At 43.1% G+C, this 27,256-nt stretch overlaps 1 protein-coding gene across 1 annotated transcript in view; it reads right to left on the bottom strand.

The window, feature by feature from the left end:
- Window positions 1–25,784, bottom strand: part of tamo (PUB and ZnF_RBZ domain-containing protein tamozhennic) — a 38,798-nt gene extending 13,014 nt beyond the window's left edge. The window contains exons 1-3 of the mRNA XM_037427479.2: window positions 25,219–25,784; window positions 4,636–4,967; window positions 4,381–4,560 (exon numbers count right to left, since the gene is read on the bottom strand). Coding sequence (XP_037283376.2) covers window positions 4,381–4,560; window positions 4,636–4,947 — 492 coding nt within the window. The 5' untranslated portion in view covers window positions 4,948–4,967; window positions 25,219–25,784. The remainder of the gene's footprint in view (window positions 1–4,380; window positions 4,561–4,635; window positions 4,968–25,218) is intronic.
- Window positions 25,785–27,256: the final 1,472 nt, after the last annotated feature.

The raw sequence follows: 27,256 nt of genomic DNA, 5'->3' as shown, positions 1-27,256 counted from the left end.
ATCATTCAAAGACTGTCAAGTCTTAATCTGTTAGCCCACGGAATAATAAATGCTGCACGTGCGTCTGATACTGAGTGATCTACAGATGCCGATTTTAATGAGATGCTTTAGTTTTTGTGTATGTTGCCTGCTGCAATACGTATCTGGAACATACACTATGCACATAATTTAATTCCACTATACCTATATGGTTTTTTTTTTTTGCTGAGCATGCCACGAGGCAAATACTCCAGGACTCCATAAATAGTGTTGTTTATAAAGGCCCCCAAACCACCTCCGTTTTTTAAAAACATTTTAAGTAAACAGCTATATTGATTTCTGAATGCTGGCATGATCAACATTGACTAACGCGGCAGTGCTAGGAGTCGTGGGTGCCCCGAGAAACAATCCCTTCCCCTGTCAGTGCCTTTCAGGATTCCTCATCCCCTCGATATTCACCACACAGCAAGGCCCATGCGCTTGCTGCTTTTCCTCCTCGTACGGTGAAGAGGAACACTTAGGAGAAGGGACGAACTCTCGAACTGAGCATAGCAAAGAAAAGAGCGAAATTAGTGAGGGTGTCTTTTGTATCGTCAAACGTGTGCAACCCGACAATTGTGGCACCGTTTCGAAATATTCTTAAGGCAACTTAATCGCCGTACATTCGTGCAGAACTGCAAAATCACAACTCAATTTCGACCTTTGGGTGATTTAGGGGCCTTTTAGGGATGATGAGATTGACAAACACGATTGGCACAGTTTTTGCACTAGAACATTAGGTAAACTTTTATAAATAAAGTTCACAAATAGGCCTTACAATTACCTCCGAAAACAGCTAAACCAAACTCAAACTTCCGAGATTCCGCAATCAGGCTTGAGAAATAACAGATGGCCCACTAACAAACCAAATACCGTATTGAGTTCCAACACCAATGGGCAAGAACCTGACTAAATTCTCGAGATGCCCCACATGAAAACTTGACTACAAACAAGAGATTGTGCATAAGTGTAGCCTAAACTGCTTTAAACATGCGCACAGAATACTATCCAGGCGATTGAAGAGGGACACTTAAGCTTTTCCATGAAAGATGTGGCTGCCTAAACAATGTCACCGATGCAACAGAAAGCCCACACGGGCCTGCAAGCATGGTAGACACTGACCTGTAGGGCGATAGTGTCAGACAGTATTGCACACTGCCAGAGCCCTCAAAGTGGAGGAGATGGCCATCGCCCTTGCAACTGTTTTCAGTGTAATTCTGCGATTCACAAACTATGTCATTACTGATTAACAACCTGCTGCAATTCTGGCAGAACCAGGATATTCAATATCTTTGCATGTATCCTGGCAACCAATGGGCAACTACCATGAATTGTCTTCCTATAAACACGAAGTCCTGATCTAACTGTAGAAATTAGCATGCCCACTTTGTTTTCAGAGCTTGTGCTGTATGGGAACTGCAGAAAGAGGATTTGAGGTTATCCTTTGAGCCAGTGTCTCCACAATATAATGCCACTCTGAAACAACACTAAATCAATCGTTGGTACCGACCCACCACTGCAACATGTTCTCATGCAAGAGGAAGCAGTGGCAAGGAGGCAACTTCAAACTAACGTGTCATTTGGGCCTACTAAATTCTATGCAACCCGTCCTATGTATTGGGGGCGGGGACATATTTCAGTGCCACCATGCGGAATCGTCTCTGTAGGGTGCTAAGTGGTGTACACCATAATGGCGGCATCCGTAAGAAAACATACTTTGCAAAGGATCTAAAAAAGGAAAATGAAGCAATGATGTGCTTCTCATAATGGCCTGCCTCAGGCTTTTAAGGGAAAGGTGGGAAGTAAAGAGCTTTTGGGATGAAACATTGGGGATCCTCAGCCAGCATTATATTTTTTTTTAAACCTACGCTGCATGGCTATAACCCTGCACTTTAACAAATTACAGCACATGTATCATGAATGAGTACAGGTGCTGAGTGAGAATGTTATACATCATACTGAGTGTGTGATCATATCATGTTGTCTCTGTTTTGTTGGTATTATTCAAGTGGCCAATTAAGCACTGGGCTTTCGTTAATGGGGATTAACTGAGTTCAATAAGCGTTGGGGTACAGGAATAGGTGTGGCTACATGGAGGTACGAATGCAGAGTGTTCGGAAGCGGGGCAGTGTCCTGCGAACCGGAGGGCCAGGCGCAACTTGATATTTCAGCTCGGGGTTTAGAGAAGGAGGAAGAAAACATAAACACTGACGGAAGGGGAGAATCCCGAAGCAGCGTGTGACTTGACACTGCAGGCGATGGTTGCACATTTTTCTGGATGCTTTTTGTAACAGTCTGCCACTCACCAAACTTTGCATTCCAAATACGCATAGAAAGTAACCTTGTTGGAAGTGCTTGGTGCAAACACCAGTTCAACCAAGTTCAGCCATGAGAAATTACACCCTGATATTTTGTGAGTGTTGTGCATTGTGACTCACTGTACCAGGCAACACACTGGTCTGGTGCAGTGGTCACATTGGTCACACCCTACAATCTTTTGCAGTTTCAACAAGTCTGTGCACTTGAACTGGGAGCAAGTTGGGGCTGATTCAAGTGGAAAACATTGAAAGCAACAAATTCCAGCCATTCACTTCTTTTTGTAAGAGCAAGGTCTGATTGCATGATGCAATATAGCATGTCACAACAACTGCAGCACCAGTATCTGCAGTGGTAGGCTCGTGCCCAATATTAGAAAAAAATGCGCTCTATGAACAAGTGTAGGAAAAAAGATAATTTTTAAGGGTGTGTATTCTATTTGTTAGACACAATTATAAAGGGAAGTAGCAGACAATCACACCAAAGAAAGCATAGGGAACACTAATTGTAGTATATTTATGATGTACATGTGTAGAAAGTAACATGAATGAAAGAACTTACCACTGACGGGGAGCGCATCTGCAACCTTCAAATCTCTATGAACAAGTGTGGCTCCCTGAACCATATCATAAGAGCTCACTTAAATTTTCAAGCAGCACCGAAGCTAAACAACCCACCATCTAAGTGTTTAACAGCTGCACTGAATAGCTTGTACTATCTGAAGCATGTGCAACACTTAACCCAGTGGGTACAAAGGGCAGGCTCCTGTATGAGGGCCCATGTCTGATCAGGTCGCGAATACCTGCCTACACTTTCGATTTCATAAATGCTGTTTTCTCACATAGTACCGTATTTACTCGATTCTACCGCGCCCTCGATCGTAACGCGCACCCAATTTTCACCGCGAAAAGAAAAAAAACGTAAGACATCGATTGCAACGCGCACCCATTTTTCTCGCTGGCCCGCACGATCACACCAGTCGAAAAAACGACTCCTTTCGGGAGCGTCTTCCATTTAAATATGAGGTACGGGCGAAGCTTGTGCCCATCTGACGTGTAACAGAGCATTGCCGTCACTGTAGTTTTACCGTGGACCGATGTCAGCACGCGAACTTGCTTCGCCCCCTTCTTCTCGACGGTTGTGGTGCCAGGCATGTCGAAGTAAAGAGGCGTCTGATCGGCAATCTCGATTTGCCCAAAGCAGATAGCCGTTGTTGCGCCGCAAGTTTAGGACGAACCTCTGAAAACTGTGAAGCTTTTCATCGTACTTCTCCGCAAAACTTTTCGCATATGCATGTTCCCCTTCGGAGGGAAAAGCCTTTCCTCTTCATAAAGTTAGTTAGCCAGCACCTGCTCGCTATAAACTGGCTCCGCATTAGACCTTTTTCTAAGACTAATTGCACAGCCCGCACTTGGAGCAGTTCTGTCGTCACGGGCCGCTGTGCCGCTCGCTACTCAAGCACATACTCGCCGAGCAGCTCTTTAATTTGCGGATACCGACCCTGCTGTGGTCCACTGAAGCCTTTGCGTGAAGCTTTGCTGTCGACAATCTTCTGCTTTTGTTTCCGCCGGTCCCGCACGCACGTTTCGGGAACTCCAAACGACCGCGATGCGGCCCGATTTCCGTCCGTTTCTGCACACGCGATGACTTTTTTTTTAAAAGCGGCATCGTGGTGCACTCGAGTTTTTGGAGTCGGCCCTTCCACGCCGTCGATGCTAATGCACTACTAGATGACAAACTCCTCAGCACACGTACGAAGTGCCGCACATGGGAAACACATAGGCAGAAATGGCCGACGCGCCATGCCGACGCACGTAGGGGGCGGCCATTTTGTATTTGCCGATGGCAATAGATTGACCCTACTTTTTTTGTTCGCACTCTATTCTAACGCGCATGCGATTTATGAACTCGCTTAACCGGAAAAAAAGTGCGTGTTAGATTCGAGTAATTATGGTAAGTTTTTTTTTACATATAAAAACGTCACATGCATTTGTTGGCATTGGGGAAAGTAATAGATGCTACAATTACAGAGCAAGCAATACCTACCCTACATTCAGCTGTTGCTATGAGGCAATCTAGTGCCACATCACCCAAGGTGGCAGTGTCTACAGCATCAGTCAAGTACAGCACACCGCCTTCTCGCTTCTCATAGCCCATCAGCTGAAGTACTGTTTCTGCATTCTTGAGGTATCGCTCCACGGTGTGCTTGTAGTAGCCACTGTAAAGCTGCACGTAAATGACATTAATTGAGCCCAGGGCAAACCAAGACATTACTTAAAAGCCACTTGATAAGAAAGGTACCTTAATTTGTAGCAATTCGGTTCGCCATGGCTGGAGTATCAGGTTGGTAGCATACTCTTCAAGAGCAGCAAAGGCGGTGGCAGCTTGAAGAGGCTCAAAGGAAGCATCATCTTCGAGCGCACGACGCAGGACAGCCTCGACAGGTTTGCAGACAAACTTGTTTGCATGTGGAAGCTTACAGACTAGTCGCCAGGCAGCATCTTCAAGGCTCTGGCGCTTCTCCTCTTGGCGGGAGCCTTCCTCTTGAAGCAAACACTCCCGCTGATACTTGGATAGGACGCTGCGCACCATGTCTGGGGCTGAGCGCCACATCTCGGCTTGTTGACGGGTACCTAAAGAAACAGAAAGAGCAAGCCATAACTTTCATAGATGTAGCTAAAATAAAAAAAAATTGTGCAACTTCAATTACTTGTTTATGCTGCCCTAATTTTTCATCTTGTTTAAGTAACCCTACCTGAAGCCATGAAAGTTATGGCATAACATAGGAATGTTATTACGGACACTGCAACTGGGTGGTTGTTACATCGACTGCATCTCAACAGTGCCAAGACAAGCCAATGTGGCACAGCAGTCAGCCAAATGCTCCATTACAAATCTAATTATTTTGTCAGATCTGAAACTGCATTTTTAGCAGGACTTTCGTTTTCATACAACAGAATTATTCTATGGAGGTCCTGAGCCATAAACAAACACAAGGCACATTTATGTTAAATGAAACCCTGCGAATGGGGCACACTAGCTTTAGTAGCTTTTGTTCTAATAAAATCACAAATCTAAATTAATGAAAACAATAGCGTTAAACACAACAAAGTCTATGCAGCTGATACCTGCAGCAGGACTAAGAAGACAATGCATACATCGTAATAAGTGATAAACAAAGTAAAAGCCACATTTGCATTGAAGGAACCGACAACTGACTTTTTTCGATCCAGTTTTTTCCTGCGCGACAGAAAGCCTACCCTTCGTAGTGATCGTAGCTACAATAGTTAATCCCAAGAGCTCGTAGTAATTTTATAAGCAGTATTTTTCGATCAGAAAGGCTCTGAACACGGTAGTGCCTTTTGATCCAGCAACGCTGAGTATTGATAGCGATGCCTGTAGCCTTTCTGGTGGCTTACGCATGATGTCGTTTTTATTTCGCAGGATTTCCTGGAACTATGCTTATCCACGTTTATTCTGCGCTTTACAACTATTTTTGAAAATAATAAGCCGCTACAATGAGATGATGTGGCTCTATGGAGCTTCCCTACATTTGTACCATGTGGCCAAGCCAAGTAATCGAAAACGAAACTGCGCATGTCACGCAAAGGCAGCTCCACTTTAATGCGTACTACAAAGCAAGCTTATACATATACTTTTTTAAAATATTATCTTTTGTTAAGGAAAATCGAACAATATTTCAGCACTAACCAATAAATTATTGACCGTGTACATTAACGCATGGTCACGTGACAAGGCCTTCATGATAGTTTATGTTTTTGCCACCAGAGACGCCACAGGTCATTTTACGTGATTTTCAATGAAGAAACAAAAACAAAAATTTACTTCTCATGGAAAAAAAACAGGGTTGGTTTGAGTCACTATAAGGGACAACCTTTTCATTCGTGCAGTCATCTCATTTCATGTTGTGGGCAGTTGTGAGTCTCTTTAACAATGATTATAAGTAAAGCTATACTTACAGTAACAAATGTCCTTTCAACTTGCACTAACAAACTAAATATACATAAGAAAATTCACAAAACAAGTGCTACTAAAAATTAAATCAGTGATTGGAATTATGAAAGGTGATATTGCTGAATAATGAGGTATAATTTCTTGACTAATGAAACTGCATGAGACACAAGAACATTTTCATTGCATAGCATCAAATAAAGAAATGAAAGCAATGCACATAATAAGGCCTTTGTATCCTACAGCAAAATAAAGGTTGAATTGATTGTGGTTTACCAAACTGGCTGATAATACTGAAGCTTCCTATTGGTACAAAATGTGGGAAAACGACACATTAAAAGAATACTGGACAAACGCTGCATCAGGTTGGAATGGCAAGGAGTTTTATTCCATTCTGTATTTCCCAAAAAGAGCTACTTTCAGTTAAAACTATGGATGAACTGCTTTCGTTAGATTTTGAGCCTAAACTAGCACTGGTAATGCCACCTCAATGTTTTTTACTGAGGGTGGCGATTTGGGCTTGTTGGTATGGTAGCATGATAATATATGGTAGCGCAGACAAAGGACACGAACAAGAGAAGGCACATTGAAGACAACACAGCGCTGTGTTGTCTTGAATGTGCCTTCTCTTGTCCGTGTCCTTTGTCTGTGCTACTGTAATTTTACTGTATATTTTTGCCATTTTTCTATACAAAGAGTTCCAAGAACCTGTCAGACTTAATCTGAATGTACTTTAGAAATTAAAATATGAAATCCTCCTCGTCGATCAACATAAAATGACTATCATTGGGCTTCGTTACAAATTTCGGCTGTATAGAGGAAATTACAAAGCATGCTGTATAGATAATTTCATTGAAACAATTTTTCCAGTTGTTTCATTATTGGAGGGGTTGTAAGAAACCTAACTGCATAGTTATCATGCCACAGGGAAAGGACAGCCATTGTTGGCAAAGACGGTTTTCGCTTCACCTTGGCTAGCGCCTGCAAATGGCTACGTTCTCTTTGTTCTTTGATGTGCAATATTCCACGACTATTCCTGTCTCCATTTTTTTCACTTCCCTTTTTCTTTTTGCTTTACTATCCATCTACAAAGGCAGCAGAGCATGCTTTGTATTCCATGTTCAGTAACATTCCAAGGGGGGCCGGTTGTGTAGGGCAAATGGGCAAAGGACTTGACTACGCTTGAAAATGTGCCTCCCTCAATAAGGGCACACCACCTTCAGTTTATAATTGCGTGTGTTTTTGCACCACACAGCAGTTTCACAGCTTGCACATAGGATCACCATCAAACGATTTAGGGGCTATGCTTTGTCTGCCATGCCCAAACCTGGCAAGAAGACCTTCAGGTAAACTTGATGAGAGTCAACCACAATTTATAATGTCATGGGGGAGTTTGCACGAATTTGAATGGGTATTGCCATCTGCGTTTTGTAATTCATGTTTTTTTCATCTATAAATCCTCCAGTCACCAAAGCACCAATAGACTTCTGTGGTATCTGGAAGTGACCAACTCAACTCAACAGTTTTTTAAACATTAGATGTGGTTGACCGTGCTTTTTTGTGCAGGGTTTGTTGTCCACAAATACATGTCAATAATTACATTTGGTTTATGTAAAAGCAGTGAAGGTAATATCGCAATGATAGACGAAAGTATGAATGCTATGGTATAGACATCTTTTTTATACTACAGGTCGCAGCATGTGAAAATCGAAAGCACGAAATGATGCTAAGGATAATGAAACAGTACCGAAAAAGATGTGAACTGCCCATGCTCATTGCCTTCACCAATTTTTATTTAGTATGAAGCTAAGGGTTTATAAAGGGGTTATGAACAACTTTTCTGAGTAATCAATGTACGACTTCAGTATTGGAGTTTATTGGCTCATGAATCAATAGTAGCAAAAATTTCTTGAATCTGTCAAAAGTGAATAGAATTACAGTGATTTATTTTATTGCATGCTTTAAGAGCATTCTCTCTTCTCTTGCACCAACAAATGCGCTAGAAGCTGCACAGGGAGGGATGGCACAGGGTAGACAAGTTACATTAGCCCACGTCGTAAACTTGAGCGTGCACGATGAAACGCGATCACTTTTTCTCGTTAAGATTCCTGCATACAATTGCACTGATTGTGTAATATTAGCAGACTATAGAGCCTGGCACCTGCATGAGGTGGCACTGCATGGCAAGAAGCACATCTGATCCAAATGCCGCTCTTGATTTATGCTGGCTATTGGCCATAATCATGTTATTTGCTGTTCGACGTCAAAACAGCAGGCACTGGCATCTCTGAAGAGAGCGAGCACAAGCCTCTGTATGAAAAAAGGGTGCCTGCAAAATGAGCAACTTTTCACGATGTTTTGCACTCACAAGAACAATTTAATTGAAGTAAACAATGCTGTAGGTTGAGATGAATGATGATACTAAAACAAAGTGTTTTTTTTTCCTCCGAGCCTGGCGGCACACAGGTCGCCACGCCAATATAAAGGGGACACTCACAGCATCTATCCGAATATGAAGTGATGTAGCCTGCCATGGTCACTGACAATGGAGGTAATGTAGCAGCTGTATAGGGCATATGATCTTGACTATGGCTCGAAACAGGCCTTCCTTGAAAAGATAAGTGGATTCTCTTCAGCTTGAAATATCAGATGTTTTTGTGCCATGCAGCTGTTTCATACTTGGCATATATGATCACCACTGTCGTATCTATGCTTGTTTGTTTGCAAATTCCTAGCCTGGAAGAGGCCCTCAACGCCAAGCACAGTTGTATTACGCTGCCTATTTGATGATGTAGAGAATTTACAAAAGATTGTAAACATACTACCAACAAGATTGTTCACGATGTAGTACTAATATGTGTGCCGAAATTTTTCTGTATAAAGTCGGCCTCTGGCATCGAACAAAAACAATGCCGAGCACCGTATGCTGGATGTGCAACACTCCAAGAACACTCTAGTAGGTAGAGCATCAGATTTATTATTCGAAGGTCGCAGGTTCAGTTGCTGGCAGCAACAAGTTATCTTTTCATCCATTTTACTTTCTTCACATTTACATCATAATTACTGCAAGTCCTACCCTCTATATTTTCGTAGGCTTTTTTCTCTGTTAGTTCTAATAAATGTTGTACTTAGCAAGAAAAGAAAGAGACCTCCCAGAATTCCCATTTCATTCACTCTCGTAAGCGTACTTGCTGTATGACTCAAAATGTTGTTCTAAGAAATCAGATGCAGGACAGTAATCAAGAAGAAATATTTGTTTCAGAAACATAGAAGAGCGAAAAGGTTAGGAAGAAATTTGTGATGAGAGAGATTGAGAAACTTTATTAGAAGAAGAGAGAAAGGTAGGCCTGAGCTTGTGTGCTTTAGTCTGTTACTTTGTAGGCCAAAGCGCAGTGAAGGAAAAGGGAAAAAAAATTCGGCAGATCCCACGTACCTTGAAATCAACGTTATGGGAAGCATGCAGAGGGAAGGTCACCGTGCTGTAATTTTTTATGGAGCGGCACGTCATGAAATGAGCTGAATATATGTATGAATGTTGCACGCACAGACATATGCTGAAGAGTGGCAGATGTTTATATAACCAGTTCTTTGCACTTGCACAACGATGCCAACAGGAACACAAGACGCGTTTGCAGGTACATGAGTATTAGCGACACCAAAAGGGACAAGCTGATATGAAGCACTGGTACTCATGAATTTGGTAGCCCTGGACACTGCAATATAAATCAACTTGAGCGCATGGCACCTAACTGAAATTGATGCTAACCTGGCATTACGGCTGTATATAGCAGTACATATTGCCACCTGCACCGAATTGAAAGCCGCTCTTGCCGTCGACCCACTATGTGGGTCGACGGCAAGAGCGGCTCTCAATCTGGAGGAAAAAAGAAAATTGCGTGCCTCTTCTCTGCTCGAGAGCCAACCGCGACTGATGCATTGTCCTAGAGCTAGCTACTCGGTGGTTTAATAAACCCTCCCAGTACTTCTGAAGCATCGTGACAAAGTGGTGGAGGTGCGGGGTTGTCTCACGGATGCTGCAGGCCCCCCTAGGGAGCCGTAATATGAGTCCAGTGCCAGTCAACACCCCCGTTCATTGGGCCAGCCGCCGAATCAGAGGATTGCCTCCGGAAGTCGACGATACTGCTCCCACCACGTCGACAAATATGATCAGCGCTTCGGTACAAACCTCGCCAACCGGCACGGGAAGCACGACGTCGGACCGCTATACGCTGGAAAACCCACAGATACAGGCGATGTTCCATGGCACAGAGCGCGAAGACGTCGAGGACTGGTTGGCGGACTTCGAGTGCGTAGCCACCTTGAATTGGTGGGACGATGCGGTGAAACTGGGTTGTGTCTAATTCTACCTCGAAGACTGAGCACGTGCGTGGTATCAAAATCGAGAGGAGCAGCTGACGACGTGGCCTGAATTCTCTCACACTTTTGCAGACCTACGCCAGCACTGATGGCCAAGAACGAGCTATTCTGACCCGCGTCTAGTTCATCATCATCATCATCATCATCAGCCTGACTATGTCCACTGCAGGACAAAGGCCTCTCCCATGTTCCGCCAGTGAACCCGGTCCTGTGCTTGCTGCTGCCAATTTATACCCGCAAACTTCCTAATCTCATCTGCCCACCTAACCTTTTGTCTCCCCCTAACCCGCTTCCCTTCTCTGGGAATCCAGTTAGTTATCCTTAATGACCAGCGGTTATCCTGTCTACGCGCTACATGCCCGGCCCATGTCCATTTCCTCTTCTTTATTGCCGCTGTTCGGGTTTGATTTGACGCTGATAGTACATCGACGTACAGCACAAAACATGGGACTGAATGTTACCTTACGTGACCTTCGTGTAATACCGTGGTGCGAGAGACCATGCGATTCACGCCATTTCGGCTTTTCTACGGCTGCGAAGTGCAGACCTATGTTGAACTCTATGCTACCGCGTCAAGACGATGAGTTGGCAACTTACGCCGAAGAATTCGCAGAGTGTGCTGAGGAAGTCCGGCAGCTCGCGCGACTGCACATCGGCCAGCAACAGCAGGCAAATGCAAGACGCTATAACACCCGCCACAGACAAGTGTTCTACAACCCCGGAGACCAAGTTTGAGTGTGAATGCCCGTCTGCCGCCGTGGCCTTAGTGAGAAGTTACTGAGCCGGTACTTTGGCCCATATAAAGTGTTATGCTGCGTCAATGACGTGAACTATGAAGTGGTTCCAGGCTCAACACCGCAGGCACGGAGAAGGGCACGACCGAGGTCGGACGTTGTTCATATGTTGCACATGAAACCATTTATTGCGCCTTCTTCGTAACTTTTTCTTCACTGTTCCCGATTTTTGTTTTTTATTTGTTTTTGTGAACTTGCTTCTTTGTTCATTGACTTTTCATATATTGGCACGCTCTTTAATTTCTACTTTCACCTTCTCCAAATTTCTTATTTATTTCTTTTTTCACAAGCCTATGTTGTAGCATCGTGGTGGTGCTACGTACGTTTCTTTCCCTCTTTCAGTACATTTTTTTCTTTTCAAAAGGGGGTATAATGCCACCTGCACGAAGTGGGTCGACGGCAAGAGCGGCTCACAATCTGGAGGAAAAAAGAAGAATGTGTGCCTCTTCTCTGCTCAAGAGCCAGCCGCCACTGACACATCGTCTTGGAGCTAGCTACTCGGTGGTTTAGTAACCCCCCCCCCCCAGTACTTCTGAATAATCCTGACAATATATAACGTTTGTAAGATTGGATAGCTAGCACTGCAACCACAATTGACATTTAACGAACATTAGGATCTATTTGAAAAGTAGTTCCGAGATCTGGTGTGGCTCTGTGATTGAATGCTTGATGGCCATGCAGAATGCTTGGATTTGATGAGTGGATTAGGGAACAAACGGGGGTTAAGGATATCATAGCTGAAATCAAGAAGAAGGAATGGACATGGGCCGGGCATGTAGCGCGTAGACAGGATAACCGCTGGTCGTTAAGGGTAACTAACTGGATTCCCAGAGAAGGAAAGCGGGTTAGGGGCAGACAGAAGGTTAGGTGGGCAGATGAGATTAAGAAGTTTGCGGGTATAAATTGGCAGCAGCAAGCTCAGGGCCGGGTTAACTGGCGGAACATGGGAGAGGCCTTTGTCCTGCAGTGGACGTAGTCAGGCTGATGATGATTATGATGACCTGCATACCAGTGGCACATACCCACCAGCGAGTATGTGGCACAGTCTGGTGGGATGTGTTTGATGATGTAAGCGATGGGATTGTGACATTACTCTTTTGTTGACCAGTGCGTCATGTTCACCAAACAATCTTACCCTCCCATACTAACTTTGGTTCACACCAAGTTAAGGGGGTGATCAAAAGAGCACCTAGATGTAAGCGACTAGATAGATAGATATATTGATTTTAGCAGCGCACAGGGGGACGAGGACAAAGAATAAAAGAATGTGCACAACACGGGCACTGACTCGCATCTGCATTTTATGAAGAAAAAACATGAGAATATAAAGGTGAAGAAAAACTGAACAGAAAACAGACAATCTTTGAGATCAACATGTGCACATGGCACTTAAGTATTAGAATTCTGCAAGACTTAGCGTGATAGAAGGTACACTAATACATTTTCCTCTTTTCCTTCTATGACCTCCTTTGGTATCTTTTGTTTTGACATGACAGTATCTTAGTGTCGTTGAAGAATGGAGTGCAACCGCATTGTTTACAATGGGCGGCAAGTGAAAATGGTTTGGTGTCTGATAGTGATTGTTCATCCTCCCTAAGCTGGGTATTGACGCATCTTCTGCTCTGTCCAATGTATGTTTTTCCGTATGATGATGGGATTTGATAGACTATGGCCTTTTTGCAATCAGTGCAATGCAAAGTGTGTTTGATGCTGCGAACACTCTCTGTTTCTCTGATTTGTGTGTCAGTATTTTACTGCACTTCTTCGCACATAGATTCCAGGTTATGTGGGGAAAAAAAAACTACGTCATTGCCGTAACATTGAACCACGTTCACGAACCGTGAGCAACCAACACGATGACTGTATGGAATGACCGTGTACTTTTTGGCTCTCGTAGCTTGTTCTTTGTCACCCCGCCTGTGAATGATTTGGCTTCAGAAGTTTGCACATCTTTTTACAGGTTTGCGCCTGGCAACATGTTGTGTCTGGCTACTTAAAGAGACACTTAGCTACTTTCAATGTTGATGACCTCTTTCGAGTTCTGAATTCTTTTGTCTTGGCAGAGTGTTACGTCGGCTGGCCGCCTGTAACAGCCATTACCAACCCTTTGGTTTTCTTTATGCAGTTGCTTCTAGTATGGTTGACATTCACAGCCAATGCATCAAGCAAGCTAGTGGTATCCGTCGGCATTGCACTGATCTATCTCGGCGACTGCGCAGAAGAGGCATCGCTAGTTCTCAACTCTTGGACACCACCACCGTCATAGACTGACACCTTTATAAGCAGCCCGACATCATGGCATTCCTTCAGTGGGCACATCGGCTGGCTGCCTGTAACAGCCATGACCAACCCTTTGGTTTTTTATGCAGGTTAGTAGCAAGTATTCCAGTGTCAAAACTAGTGATCCCTGCTTTACCCAGCTGACGTTCCCCACCAGCTTATGCATGTGTGACCTGTACTATCGGCGTCAAATGAAACCTGAACAGTGGAGCGCGTGTTTGAAGCATTAGAAACAGTATAGTGTGTTGGCTTTCCTGTCATCACCATTGACAAGCGTGCACATCTAGTGTGGCAGCACTGCGTTATCCACCAAGAGTGTGTTATCTCCGTTTCTGCTCTAGTTTTCATATGGTGACAATGGTGGAAATCGTGGGCATACCAAGCGCTTTTGATCGTATCACTTGCAATTCCTTGCTTTTACTGCAGCGTGGCAGCGCAATAGGTGTCTTGACAGGTTAAACAAAAAGAGAAATATAATTGATTTGCGGTTGATTTTCAAACAATCGTCGTATCTCGTTAGCCAGCGCTTCTTCACCTACACTCTTCTTTCAGAGAACGACCCGAAAAGGCTTCATTTTAACTGGAAATGCCGAGTGTCTCTTCGGAAGAGAGCGCGAAATTATTTCGCTTTACCGGCACGAAGTGAAACAGCGTGAAATTGCCAGCATTATGAACTGACTCTTGTCTACTATAAATAGAATTTGCCAGGCACTCCGTGATGATTGACTCCTTGATGACAAACCGTGCTACAATACTCGCCTTCGATTGCATTAGTTTAACCTCTGTAATTTTAAAAATTTTGTTCCTTTCAAATATCATACCTGGAACACAAGCAGAAATATTGCACTATAGGGGGATCGTGCAGTGCTGCCACACCGGATGTGCGGGCCTGTCTGTGTCAATGACTGGTGGACGGCGTGCACTATGCCATTGATAAGGCTTGTGCCACGCGCTCCGCTGTTCGCATTTCATTTGTGGCCGATAGTGCATGCGAAACACAGTAGTGTCTCTATTGAAACTTTGTGGTGATATCAAATCCAACCCAGGTCTGACAACCAAACAAATGTTGAAAGAACTTCTTGAAGACCAAAAGACTATGCATAAACGGCTTGATACTATAGAGTCGAAACTTAAGAAGGTAGAAACATCAGTGTCAACCCTCAAGAAACTTAGTACCAAAGTCACCAGTCTCTAAAAAACAGTGCAAGAACTAGAAAAAAGGCTGGTGAATTTAGAAGACAGAAGCAGAATAAACAATCTTCTGGTTTTTGGGATTCCTGAAAAATCGGGTGAAACACCAGAATCGCTGGAATCAGCAGTAGTTGGAGACATCTTTAAAACTAAGCGTGGTCTGTCAAAAGACTGCACAGAATATGGTGTATGCAACCCGACAAACCTAGACCTCTGATCTTAAAGTTAACCGATGACAGGGAAAGAAAACACGTGGTAAAGAACTGTTCTAAACTGAAAGGAATGGCCATTTCTGTGTCAGGACTTCTCGGCAGCCACGAGGCAAATCCGAAAAAACTCTTGGGATAGTGCCTCTGATAGCAGGAAAGTGGGAGTGAGGGTGAAACTGTCATATGACAAAATTCGAACTGATAATGAAACGTATGAATGGGATAGTATTCACATGAAGAGGGTTCCTATCAGTCAACACAGTAGTAGGCTGTGAGATAAGCAGTGACATAAAAGCAAGGAAACTAAACAGTTTCGTTATTTTAACATAAATGCCTATAGTTTGGTTAATGATGGTTTTGAATTAGAAAGTATAGTAATGGCACACAAGCCGCATATGTTAGTGATCTAAATCTTGTTAGTGATCTGAATCGTGGCTACACTGAGACATAGGTGATGATGAAGTAACGCCACCAGGCTACAAAATGTACCGTAATGACAAAGATTTCCATGGTGGCAGTGTTGTCATCATGTTTCGAGAATCACTATATGTGATGCGACTACCCCATATTAAGGGAATCGAATGTGTTATCGTCAAAGTCTTCTTAGATTAGCTATATATTGTCGTTGGGGGATTTTACCGTCCGCCCGATTGTGGTGATGAGTTTGTGGAACAATTAAACAAATTTTTGTGTCAGAATAAAAGGAATAGTTGCAACATCTTAATCGGTGGTGATTTCAATTTTCCCATGATAAGTTGGTCGCAGGAATTTCCACGTGCCATCTCTGCTGCATGTGACTTTTTCTTGATGTTTTGCTGTTCCACGACTTGACGCAGCTTGTGAAAACGTCCACTCGCATTTAAAATGAATCTAGCACAATCTTAGGCCTGGTTCTTGTTAGTAAAGGTATATATGACCATAGTCCGGTAATAGAAATTAACGATGGCATTTCAGACCATAAAATTATGCCATTAAGCTTTCAACTGTACTATGCTAAAATGCCTAATATAGAGACCACTTTTTTACCCGTGTCTTTGCGTGCTAGTGACGTGGACATAATAGACACTTTTGATAATTTTTATTCCTATTTCCTAATGCTTTCCCAAGAAAGTGAATGTTCTGTTGATCGATTGTGGTGCTTTTTCAAAGACCTAGTAATTAAATGTATTCAAAACTTAGTTATTCACAAACGCAAAGTATTAAACCGGTCTAACCCGCCCCTGGATTACGAAAAAAATCGTATGCCTAGGGCACAAGCTCAAGAAGGCAAGAAAGCAGCAAATAAGACAACCATAATTGTCTCGACTAGATTATATATCAGAGATGTGTCACACACTGAAAGACAAATTGAAAAGTGCAAAAGAAAAATAGCAAAGTGAGGCTTTGACAAACTTTCTCTTGACGTCATCAAATAAGTTCTGGCAATACCTTTTGCCCAAAAAAAAAGTCCAGTATCAAGCTTATCCATTAACGGTGATGTTATAACTGACAAGAGGGAAATAGCAGAAGCAATGAATGATTATTTTTGTTCAGTGTACACGCGTGATAATAACGTTACCCCTGATTTTATCACCTATGACACCATGCCACCTATCGATAACGTCTGTATCACTGAAGGTGTCTTATCGCTTCTGCTTAATCTTGATCCCAAAAAGTCACCGGGCATCGACTCCGTACCTAACGCCTTTCTGATAAGGTATGCTGAATGGAGTGCCAAATACCTATGCTTGATCTTTAAATCATCTCTCTTGCGCGCTGAACTTCCGAGTGATTGGAAGCACGCTAAGGTCACGCCAGTACCAAAAACTGATGACCATTCGCTTGTATCCTCGTTTAGGCCTATCTCCTTGCTAAGTACTAGTGTTATAATTCTAGAGCATATAATATTCAAACATCTGTCTATGTTTGTCGAAAGAAATAACCTAATCACACCACTTCAGCACGGCTTTTGCAAAGAATATTCGACGGTAACCCAATTTATCGAGATGTTTCATGACCTGGCAACAGCGATCGATATGAATGGTCAAGTAGATGTTATATTATTAGACTTTGAGAAAGCTTTCGATCGTGTGAGTCACCAGAAATTACTAATTAAGCTCAAATCAATTCTGAAAAATGAGAAAATATTTACACGAATAACTGCTTATCTTTCAATGAGGAGCCAGTGTGTTGCCATTGATGGTGTCACCCCGAGTTTTGCCCCCGTGAAATCGGGTGTGCCTCAAAAGCCAATTTTGTTACCATTGTTTTTTTCTGTTATTTATTAATAATATTGTGCTAAACATACCTGTAAAAATAAAGCTTTCCGCGGACGGTTGTATACTATATCAGGAGATTCATATTTACAGTGATCGAGAATCTTTAAATACTGCACTAACAACGCTACAAACGTGGTGCAAAAAATAGCAGATGACAATTAATTATAAAAAACAGTAGCAATGCGAGTTATGCGTCAGAAACAGCCACTTCTGTTTACCTATCACATCAATGGTCATGCGTTATCCAAAGTCACTAAACACAAATATTTAGAACTAATACTCACGTTAGACTTAAAATGAAATGAACACATAAAATATATTGAAAGAAAGGCAATGAAAAAGCTTGCCTATTTGCGAAGGAGGCTTGTGAATGCCACACCGCACTTCAAACTTCTCGCATTCAAAACTTCCATTAGACCAGTATATTAGAATATGAAGCTGCAGTGTGGGATCCCTTTACAGAGTCTAATATTAATAAATTGGAAATTGTCCAAAGAAAATCTGTCCAATCTGTTTTTAATTGTTATAGTTGGCACACATCACCTTCACTACTTCTAATTAAAGCAGAGTTCGAAAAACTACAGGAGAGAAGAAGAATGGAAAGGCTGAAGCTTTTTTACTGCATTTTCCACAACAAAATTGGAATCAACAAAACATGCACATCAAGTAAACTGCACAGACCCATTCAGGTATTCATTTTTTCCAAAAACTACCCGTGAGTGGAATTTCTTATCACCCGATACTGTAGAGTGTCCAACAGTTGATTTATTTCTACATGCTCTCAACATCCACTAACAATTTTTTTGTATAGTCATGTAGCCCAGAGTTACACAATGCTTCCATTTTTTATTAGTACGTTTCAGTCAGCAAAACTATGCCATTGTTGAAATGTTTTTCTTTTGTTTTTCACAAATCAATATAAAGTTTTGAATTGTATGCTTTTTTTACATTGTATATTATGCTTTCCGTTTGGCTTTTTACAATCATCACGAATTTCAGTATGTTGTGTGATGTCAATTATGTTTTTGCAGTAAACAGTTCTGTATGCCCATTCCTGCTTAAGACCTGGTAAACATATCAGCAGTATGTAACAAATAAATAGATAAATAAACAATTAAATAAATAAATAAATAAAAGGAATCCGAGGAAATGTCAGGCCATTAGTATTGACGCAGAAGACTTATTTTACTCCATCCCGCATGATGAATTAATGAGGAGTGTGTGAATGTGCATATGTGATTTCAATGAGGAACACGCCTTCTTCAGCAGTTGCATGGTCCTTCTAGAATCTTTTTTAGAATTAGTGTATTTCTACTTAAAATCCACTTATGTTCAACATAATGAAAACCTGTACATGCATTGGTTCTAGGGTAGCACCTGTCCTTTGCGAAAAATTTCTGAGTTTTGTGGTCAGGAAGTTGGTGAAAGGCTTGGATAGATTAGTCAAGCATTGTCTTTCGCTATGTCAATGACTACTAGGTGCTTTTTGATGTCCGTGATTATAATAGACACTTCATGAATATCTTGAAAGTGTTCTGAGAGAATGGTAGTGGCCTAGATTTCACGGTTGAGTTGATGACAAAGGAGGTGCTTCAGTTCCTAGACCTGAAGTTAGATTTTCTACCTACACATGTGTATTGGCGCTATCATCCACGTTCACTTAAGCCATTACTGGATTTCACATCGAACCATTCAAAAATAAATATACAGGGCATAGCTGTGTGATGTGTTCGCTCAGCCTTGCAGAAATCCTGTCAGGACGGGCTACAGATTAGCTTTAGCGAACAGGTGGCAAGACTCAAGCAAGCAGGTTTTCTGGAACATACAATTGCGCAAAGCCTGTGAAAAGATGCACAAACTTTTGAAGCCAAATCGTTGACAGGCTCGAGACGACAAAGAATGAGCTACGAGAACCAAAAAGTATGTGGTCATTCCGTACTCTCATCGTGTGGCTCACGGTTTAAAAATGTGGCTCAACGTTACGACGTTGACATAGTTTTTTCCTCTCCACATAACCTGGAATCCATGTTCCCATAAGTGCAGAAAAGCACTGACACACGAATCACAGAAAAAGAGAGTGTTTGTGGAATCAAATACACTTTTCATTACACTGATTGTAAAAAAACCATCGTCTATCAAATCCCATTATGATGCGAAAAAACATACACTGGACAGAGCGGAAGATGCGTCAATATCCGTCTTGGGGAAGATGAACAATCACTATCAGACACCAAACCATTTTCACTCGCCGCCCTTTGTAAACAATGCAGGTGCACTCCATTCTTCGCCAACACTAAGATACTGTCATGTCATGAACAAGAGATAGCAAGAGAAGTCGTCGAAGCATTCGACATCCGAAAGAAAGGAGAAAAATGTATCGGTGTACCTTCTATCATGCTAAGTGATCTAGAATTCCAATACCTAAGCGCCACCTGCACATGCTATCACAAAGATTATCAGTTTTCTGTCTAGTTTTTCGTCACCTTTATATTTGTATGTTTTTCTTAATAAAACTCGGTTGCGAGTCAGCACCCGTGTTGTGCACATTATTTTTTTCGTAGCCCTCGACACCCGGTGTGCAGCTAAAATCCCGGTAAATACGTACCAACTTGTTGAAGTTTTATTTCTCATGCAGATGGATAGATACGTAGATAGACACCAAAAGTGCTTGGATTATGTGAAGAAATACTTCACAAATAAAAGGGTGATGAGGATAATGATGAGTACAGGAAGAGGTGATGGGTATGTACAATAACCTTGTAAGGCAGCAGTATTCTTAAAGTCTAGTGTCAAGTCCATTCCTCTTCAGAAAGCTTATAATTCCCTTTGTAGCAGTTGATGTTGCTGTCTGGTCAGACATTGTGAACAAAAGATTAGTTTCACTAAGGGTTTTCACTCTGACACCTGCCAACTTTGAAGCCAGCATCTTCCGTTAGAACATGTATAGAGGGCACTTGCGCAATAGATGTGTTACTGTCTTACTTGGCAGTGCTCATAGTAGGGGCTGTCCGCATGGCCGACAAGGCGCGCATAGTGTTCAGTGAAGGCGACAAACAGTCTAATTCAGTATAGCAAACTGATGTCGCCTTGGTTTACATTAGCTGGGAGGTGAAAAGTCACATGAGGGTGTTTCCCACAGACAGCTGCTCTGATGGTCTGGGTTAGACAGACAGGTTGCTGTGAACTCTGATACAAGCAATCTCAACAAAAGTTCACGTCACTTTGTGAGTATGGAATTTTCATGTGAATGGCACTGTCACCCACAGCAGCTTTTGCTGCAGCATCACTTGTTCATTGCCTGCCAAGCCACGGTGTCCAAATATCGCAAGATAACAGTGTGACTATTTCATTTTGCGAGATTGAATGCCTGCATGATTTCAAAGCCAATATGTAATAGTGCCCTCTCTTTGAGCAAGACTCAAAGGTTTGCAAAGAAGATTTTGCATAAGAAAGTATTGTCCATTTGTGTGGTTTGGTAGGACACAAATTGAACAGCTTGCCGTATAGCAGCCAATTCTGCTGCTTTTGACGAGGACTTATGGTGAAATTCATGCTGCCGGGAGATATCTTGTTGAGGGATCACACAGGCCACAATCGAATCGCAGGGAGTCACAGACTCGTCAGTTTATACGTGTATAGAGTCTTCGTATGGCTCAGTCAAATATGTCAGGGTGAGTTGCTTCAGGCCTGCACAAGGAACATGCAATTGCTGCAAAATCCCAGTTATTTCAAAGGGCGCCAGAGGTCTACAGTATGCCACGAGTGTTCCACAGTGGCACTTCAGGGATGACTGTTGGTGCAAGGCCTATTGGGATGTATGGCTGTGAGTATGAGGCATTCTGAGCAGGCACAGCGTGGTCAGTTTGTCTACAATGAAGAGAGGGGGTATTCGCAGTCGAAGGTGCCTACAAGCAATTGACAATGTTCTGTTATTTCTATTTCACTCCCACCTTGCTTTAGGGCTACACCTTGGACATGAAAAAAACTATAGCGTAGGTGCCTGAAGGCTTTTTACAACCAATCATGTTCATAATAGGAGCTTCCCGAGGTCCAGAGAAGCACAAAACATTTTCCAACCTTGCCTGTTAGCTTATTAAGGTGTCGAAGTACTTGTCACCATGCTTGGCGAGATGTAGGCAGGCCTGACAATGTTCGCATCCTCCTGCACTTTCTGTGGGGTGACAGATTGTAAGAAGGTGTTTGTATTGTGCATCAATCTGGGATCTAGGTTTTTGGTACACTGACGAGTCTAGTATTTACTATCAAGGCTGATCCTATAATACCTTATATTTCACAAATACATTGAGTGTTGCCACATTGAATATCCACAGGTGTTTGGACGGCTTGCCAATGTATGCTTCGTACAGAATGGGGAAGTAAATGATAGAATCCTTTTAATTGTATCTGCATCGGGAGATGGTCACTTCTATCCGTTTCTAGATCTGCACACCAGCAGGTGATAGACAAAAGAAATTTCTAGAGACAAAACAAATGTGCAGACAGATGCTGTATAATGAGCCATGAATGAAAGCACAGGATTAATTATTGATGGTCACTAGTCATGATTTAGCCCAATCAGCCATGTCCCTGCTGCATGTGTTCATCGAAGCAGAGCCCCACATTGGAAATCTCCTACTAGCACATGTGGAATAGGGCAAGCTTGAAACATAGATGAGATGTGAAACACTCAATGCTGCTTCCGGGGTGAATGTATCCAACTATGAGAGACATCAAATTTCACTTGTGCTTTATAGTCGGGCTTATATATTCATCTGAAGCACAAGAAGCCATGTCATTCCTCACGTACATTTAATCACTACATATGCATGTAATCAATTTGCTCACACTGTGATCATCGCACGACCATAGTGTCATGTATCAGGATATCTGAAAAAGGTGACACCATGTTAGGCTCAAATATAACCACAAGAAACTGATATATAAACATCTGTAGCCAAAAGTGAGAGCCTACTTAGCAACCTCTTGCATTCGACTGCATAATAACAGATGCGCATATTTTCTCTGCAAATGAAGTCGCCATGTTGTTCTATGAAAGCGCTGCCAGGACCAGTACTAGCATGCTGAGAATCTGCACTTCTGCCTTTATTCCCGATGCTTGTACCTCACAGAGACATGCATATAGGAACTTAAAAAGGTGGTGCCACGAAATTTCGAGGCTATCCCAAGCTTGTTGTGGATTTCCTCTGTATATAAGGACTCTCCACACGAAGGGTAGGACACAACAAACACGTAGAATATATTTTAATTCACTTCAAAAAGTGTAGCAGAATGCTCACTCTCGCTATCTAGGCCCATCAATCGCAGCAACACTGACGTTTCAGAGTAAGAAAAGCAACAGCAGTTGTCCTGACGTCACACCAGATCTGTAGTGATGTGAGTGACCTGCGCCATCTTCGAAACGAGCATAGCCAACGAGCATAGCCAGTAAAGCATCGGTTGCTGTATTACTCGCCAAGTTTCGATCACTTCTTGGCTAAGTGCTACGCATCGAAACCTGCGAAGGCATTTAGTGTGCTCGAGTGCTGAAGGCATCCGGTAAGTTGCCCGCATAGCAACCATGCCTGTATGCTATTTGTGCTAGACTTCTGCCCGAGCAGATTCGGCGACCCAGCGAGTTTTCACAAGTTTTCCCGAGACGAACAACAACGAAGTGCCTGGATAGACTTTGTTCTTTGCCAAATACCTGGCTATGATCTTTTTGTTGAAGAGCTGTGTTGTACAACAGATGGGTAAGCATGTTGTGAACAAGGAGAGAACTCGCACGCCTGCTGTTACGAGTGGGCTGGCGTCTCTTGCAGAGACTCTGTGTGCATCCATCAAGGACACTGGTTACTTTCAAAAAGACACTCAACGCATCCTTCACGGACAACGGCGCCTATAAAAGGCCGGCGCATCTAGCATCAGGCGGCTTCCTCGTTGACGTTCTGTACATAAGTTGTAAATATAAACGATTTGTTTCTTTTTGGCTGCCTTTCGTTTTGCCACTGCCTGGATGCTACTGCAGCTGGCCATGGCGCTTGTCAGCATGCTTGTTTTGCTGGCGCTTGGTGTGGCACGTGTGTGTGAGAGCAGACAAAACTCGACATGATGCACGCCATAGCCTTGCGTGGTCACGTGACCAAGCCACCTATGCATCGAAGTCACTGCCCAACTCGGCGCCACCAAACCGAAATCTAAAATGGTCCATATAAGTAGAGCAATATTACATTATTTAGCGAAAATCACGAATGCTTTTTGGAGCTGAAGGAATTGTCTACAGCAACAAAAAACATGTATGCCACAAATTTGGTGGCACCAACCCTTTAAAAAGGTTGTTCAGTCTAGCCTGTGTCTTGTCCAATGTTGAAAAACACAATTCACTGTAGGCATTCCATTTTTCCTTAGAGGAAAACAATTTAGCAACACTATTTGGAAAGATACCATGATAATGTGGCATTCATACTGACCACTTATTCACTACCATGCTGTTGATAATTGCTAGCCTTCTTGTTTGTTCACTCTATTGTACGATGGCCCTTTCGAGGTGGTGGTGCTAATCTCGGTTACTGTACCTGGACAAACTTTCTCAACAACGAAGTCTTTTTTCAAGTACAAGTCTGTTCATTTCTTGTAGCTTCATGACAGTCTGGTGAATGTAAACTTTTTATTTTCTTAATAACAATTCATAGAAAAGAAAAGTGCATACATAGAATAGTACTACATCACATTGTACAACAGTGCCGTTCTCACAAGTTAAACGTTTGCAATGCATGAGTGCAATGCGTATATGTTGAGGAATAAAAAGTTGAAACATGTGAAAAGGCTACAAATTCAGGAAAGTATGCTGTGAGCTAAAAATGGATAGATCTCTCTGGTTTCTATCCATTTTTGCACCAGTTGGAAAATTACTGCAGACATTTTGTTATTCAGCCACGGAACATGCATGCATGCATGCACACACGCACGCACACGTACACACACACGCACGCGCGTGCGCACACACTGCAATTGTGCAGTCAAACTATTAGGAGTCCACATAAGCAAACTCGCAGCCTAACCACCAACTGAACACGAACCTCTCCCTCTCTCCCATCTAAACACAGGCACAAGACAATTAACCATCAGTCAAAGTTGCACAATACGCGTATACTCTTTTGCATGAGCACACGTGGTGACGTAGCCAGTGACCAATCAATGAAAAGATGCGCGCTTCCGCTAAAAGATGAATATGACATGACAGTGGTTGACCAATGCAATGAAAACAGGAATGAAGTTCCCGCCACAGTCACCTGTTTTTATCGGCACGTTAAGGAGGATCAACAAGCGGCAGCGCGAGCTGTTAGATGTTACTTATCACGAGCATAGGCAGTCCATATAATGCATGTCGCGCTGCTGATTGGTTGCTGCATCTATCAGATATACAGGCGCTTAGGTCAAGCTAGTAGGCTGATCCGGGATCTAGCAAGCCAATAACCAAGGTCATGAACAGAAAAACAAACAATGCTTCCAGAATACGGCGTCTAGCGTCGTTCACAAACATTGAGATAACAGCGGAGCGTAAAACAGTTCTCCTGTATTCAGGTCTCGCATTCAACACAACAATCGATTCATTAATTTTGTGGGAACTACGACAGGCAAATCGAAACAAGCACGTAGCGGCTATAATTAACGCCGAAAGCTGCACGAACGAGCAAGAATGAATTTTGTCGCGAACGTAAGAGCAGCCACAGGTTTCGGAAAAGAACTTCAAATGAATCACCCAAGCGCAGCGCAACGAGAAAGCATTTCGCAAGCAGTACTTACTATGTTAAAACCAAATTGGGTTCACACGGCCGCATCTGTCGCAATCACAGCGAAGGACAGGCCCATTTGGACAACAGCTTTCCGTTTGTCGGTCATGCGACTCGAAATCATAGCTCCATTCGCAAACTATTTTCTACGAAACACAGCTTCTTTTATGCGGCAGTAGGTTTAAAATATAGCTATTACATTGGCGTATCATGATGCTTACTATGCTTGCGACAGGGCAGCACAAGCACAGAAACGAAAGTGAATCTAAACCTAGAAAACGAACCGCAACGCCGTTGGCAGGGGCCGGAGCTGCCGAAGCGGTCGCAGAGGCAGGTAGGCGGCGACGGCGGCGGCGCGGCGCAGTTGCGGCTGCGCAGTAGGTGAAACCCCGGGAGTATCCCACTTTACCAATTTAGTATGCGCCTACACAGATTAAACGTTAACGGTTCGTTTGTAAAACTTCTTGATTTTTTCAGCAACGAAGTATGAGATTAATGGAGCTTGCGCTGCTTCCAAGTGAAGATTTCTTTTCGACCTACCGTCCTTCCGTATTTCCAGGGCTCACAGCTTCTGATACAAACCGCGATATTCAAACATCTTATGAAGGAATTCTAGGGGCGAAGCTCATTAGGACCTAGCCTTGTCTGCCGTTGTGATCGCGGTGTATAGAACAGTAATAACATCTGACACACACGCGCGCGCGAAAGGGGTTTACAATAGACTTCAACGTAGACATCGGCTAATTATACGGTAAGAGGTCGCTGTTGCGTGCGAAAATAACCCACCGAGAAGAGTATTGATGTGTTCATCTCTACTAAAATGTGCCTAGATGTTGAAGCTTCTTAAAGAAACCTGTAACACAAAGGCAGACGTCGAGCACTGTATGTCCTAAAAAAATATCCATATTCAAATTGTATCTTGCCACCAGGTCATAGGCGGAGAGTACGGGAGGCTAAATGTCCCCTACTCCCCCCCCCCCCCCCCACCCTGCCTGACTGCTTCACAGGAGGGCAGTGGTGCCCCGCCTGCACCTAGAGTTACTGTATATGCTCCCTAGGTAGCATATACAGTATCTCTACTTGCACCGGCCCCGGATATATATATATATATACATATTTTTTAGTTTGACTTAGGTCCCCGGCCATTGCCAACGGACTGTTGGCCGTCCTGTCTGTCTATTTCACAGGGGGCTGTTTATGCCGGCTTCTTTTTCATTTCAGACTCTTAAAATTTGGACATTAGGAAAGTAACAAGTAAACATTCAGTGGGAAATGCGTCCCAAACTGATTTGCGTGTACAGAACACACGTGTTGATGAAAATGTGAAGCGACCACTTGAATTAGCTATAGAAAGTCTTGAACCGCGTAGAGACTGCTTTCTCGAACACAGAAAATCCTGCTGTGAATACAAAGCAATTCCGACGCAGTAAATGAGTGAATGCTTTCGCACACTTTCTCGCAAATAAAAAAAAGACAAGTTCTTGGTTTTCCACAGGCGGGTACCCTTAAATATGGTTGCTTAAAAGAAGCCCCTAGGAAAGATGGTATGCATTTTTTTTTTAACGTGAAAGTGTTTAACGCCGGCGTCCACCATGGCTCTGTTGGCGTATTTCCGTCATGGATATAAAATATATACTAACAGATTGCAAAGAAAAACATGGCTGATCCCCCCGTCATAGGAATCGCTATAACAAAAAACTGAAAAGTGTCTTCATAGAAGTAGTGCTTATCATGTAGTGGTATATATGAGAGCCTCTAAAATTTCTATTGGCGTTTCGCAGAAATAGCTCCGTTTGACCTGGACACAGCCACGTTGACGCCTAGTGTCTCGTTTTCATCGCGACGACTACCACCGATCATCATGACTTAACCGTTGTGGTAACTGAAGTTTTCTAGCGTTAGCTACACTGGCCTCGCTGAGCCAATTCTGCGTGGCAGTGGTCTGCGCATGCGCAATGATACTCCGCCGCCGGCGCGCGTGGCTCACCGCCGGTGTGCGTGCAATTCGATGCGCTGCGCAGACGATCAGTAGTGTCACGCACCGGAGCCGG

The sequence above is a fragment of the Rhipicephalus microplus genome, chromosome X (genome assembly GCF_043290135.1).
Source record: "Rhipicephalus microplus isolate Deutch F79 chromosome X, USDA_Rmic, whole genome shotgun sequence".
Taxonomy (NCBI): Eukaryota; Metazoa; Arthropoda; class Arachnida; order Ixodida; family Ixodidae; genus Rhipicephalus; species Rhipicephalus microplus.
This window is presented reverse-complemented; position numbering and strand designations above follow the sequence as displayed.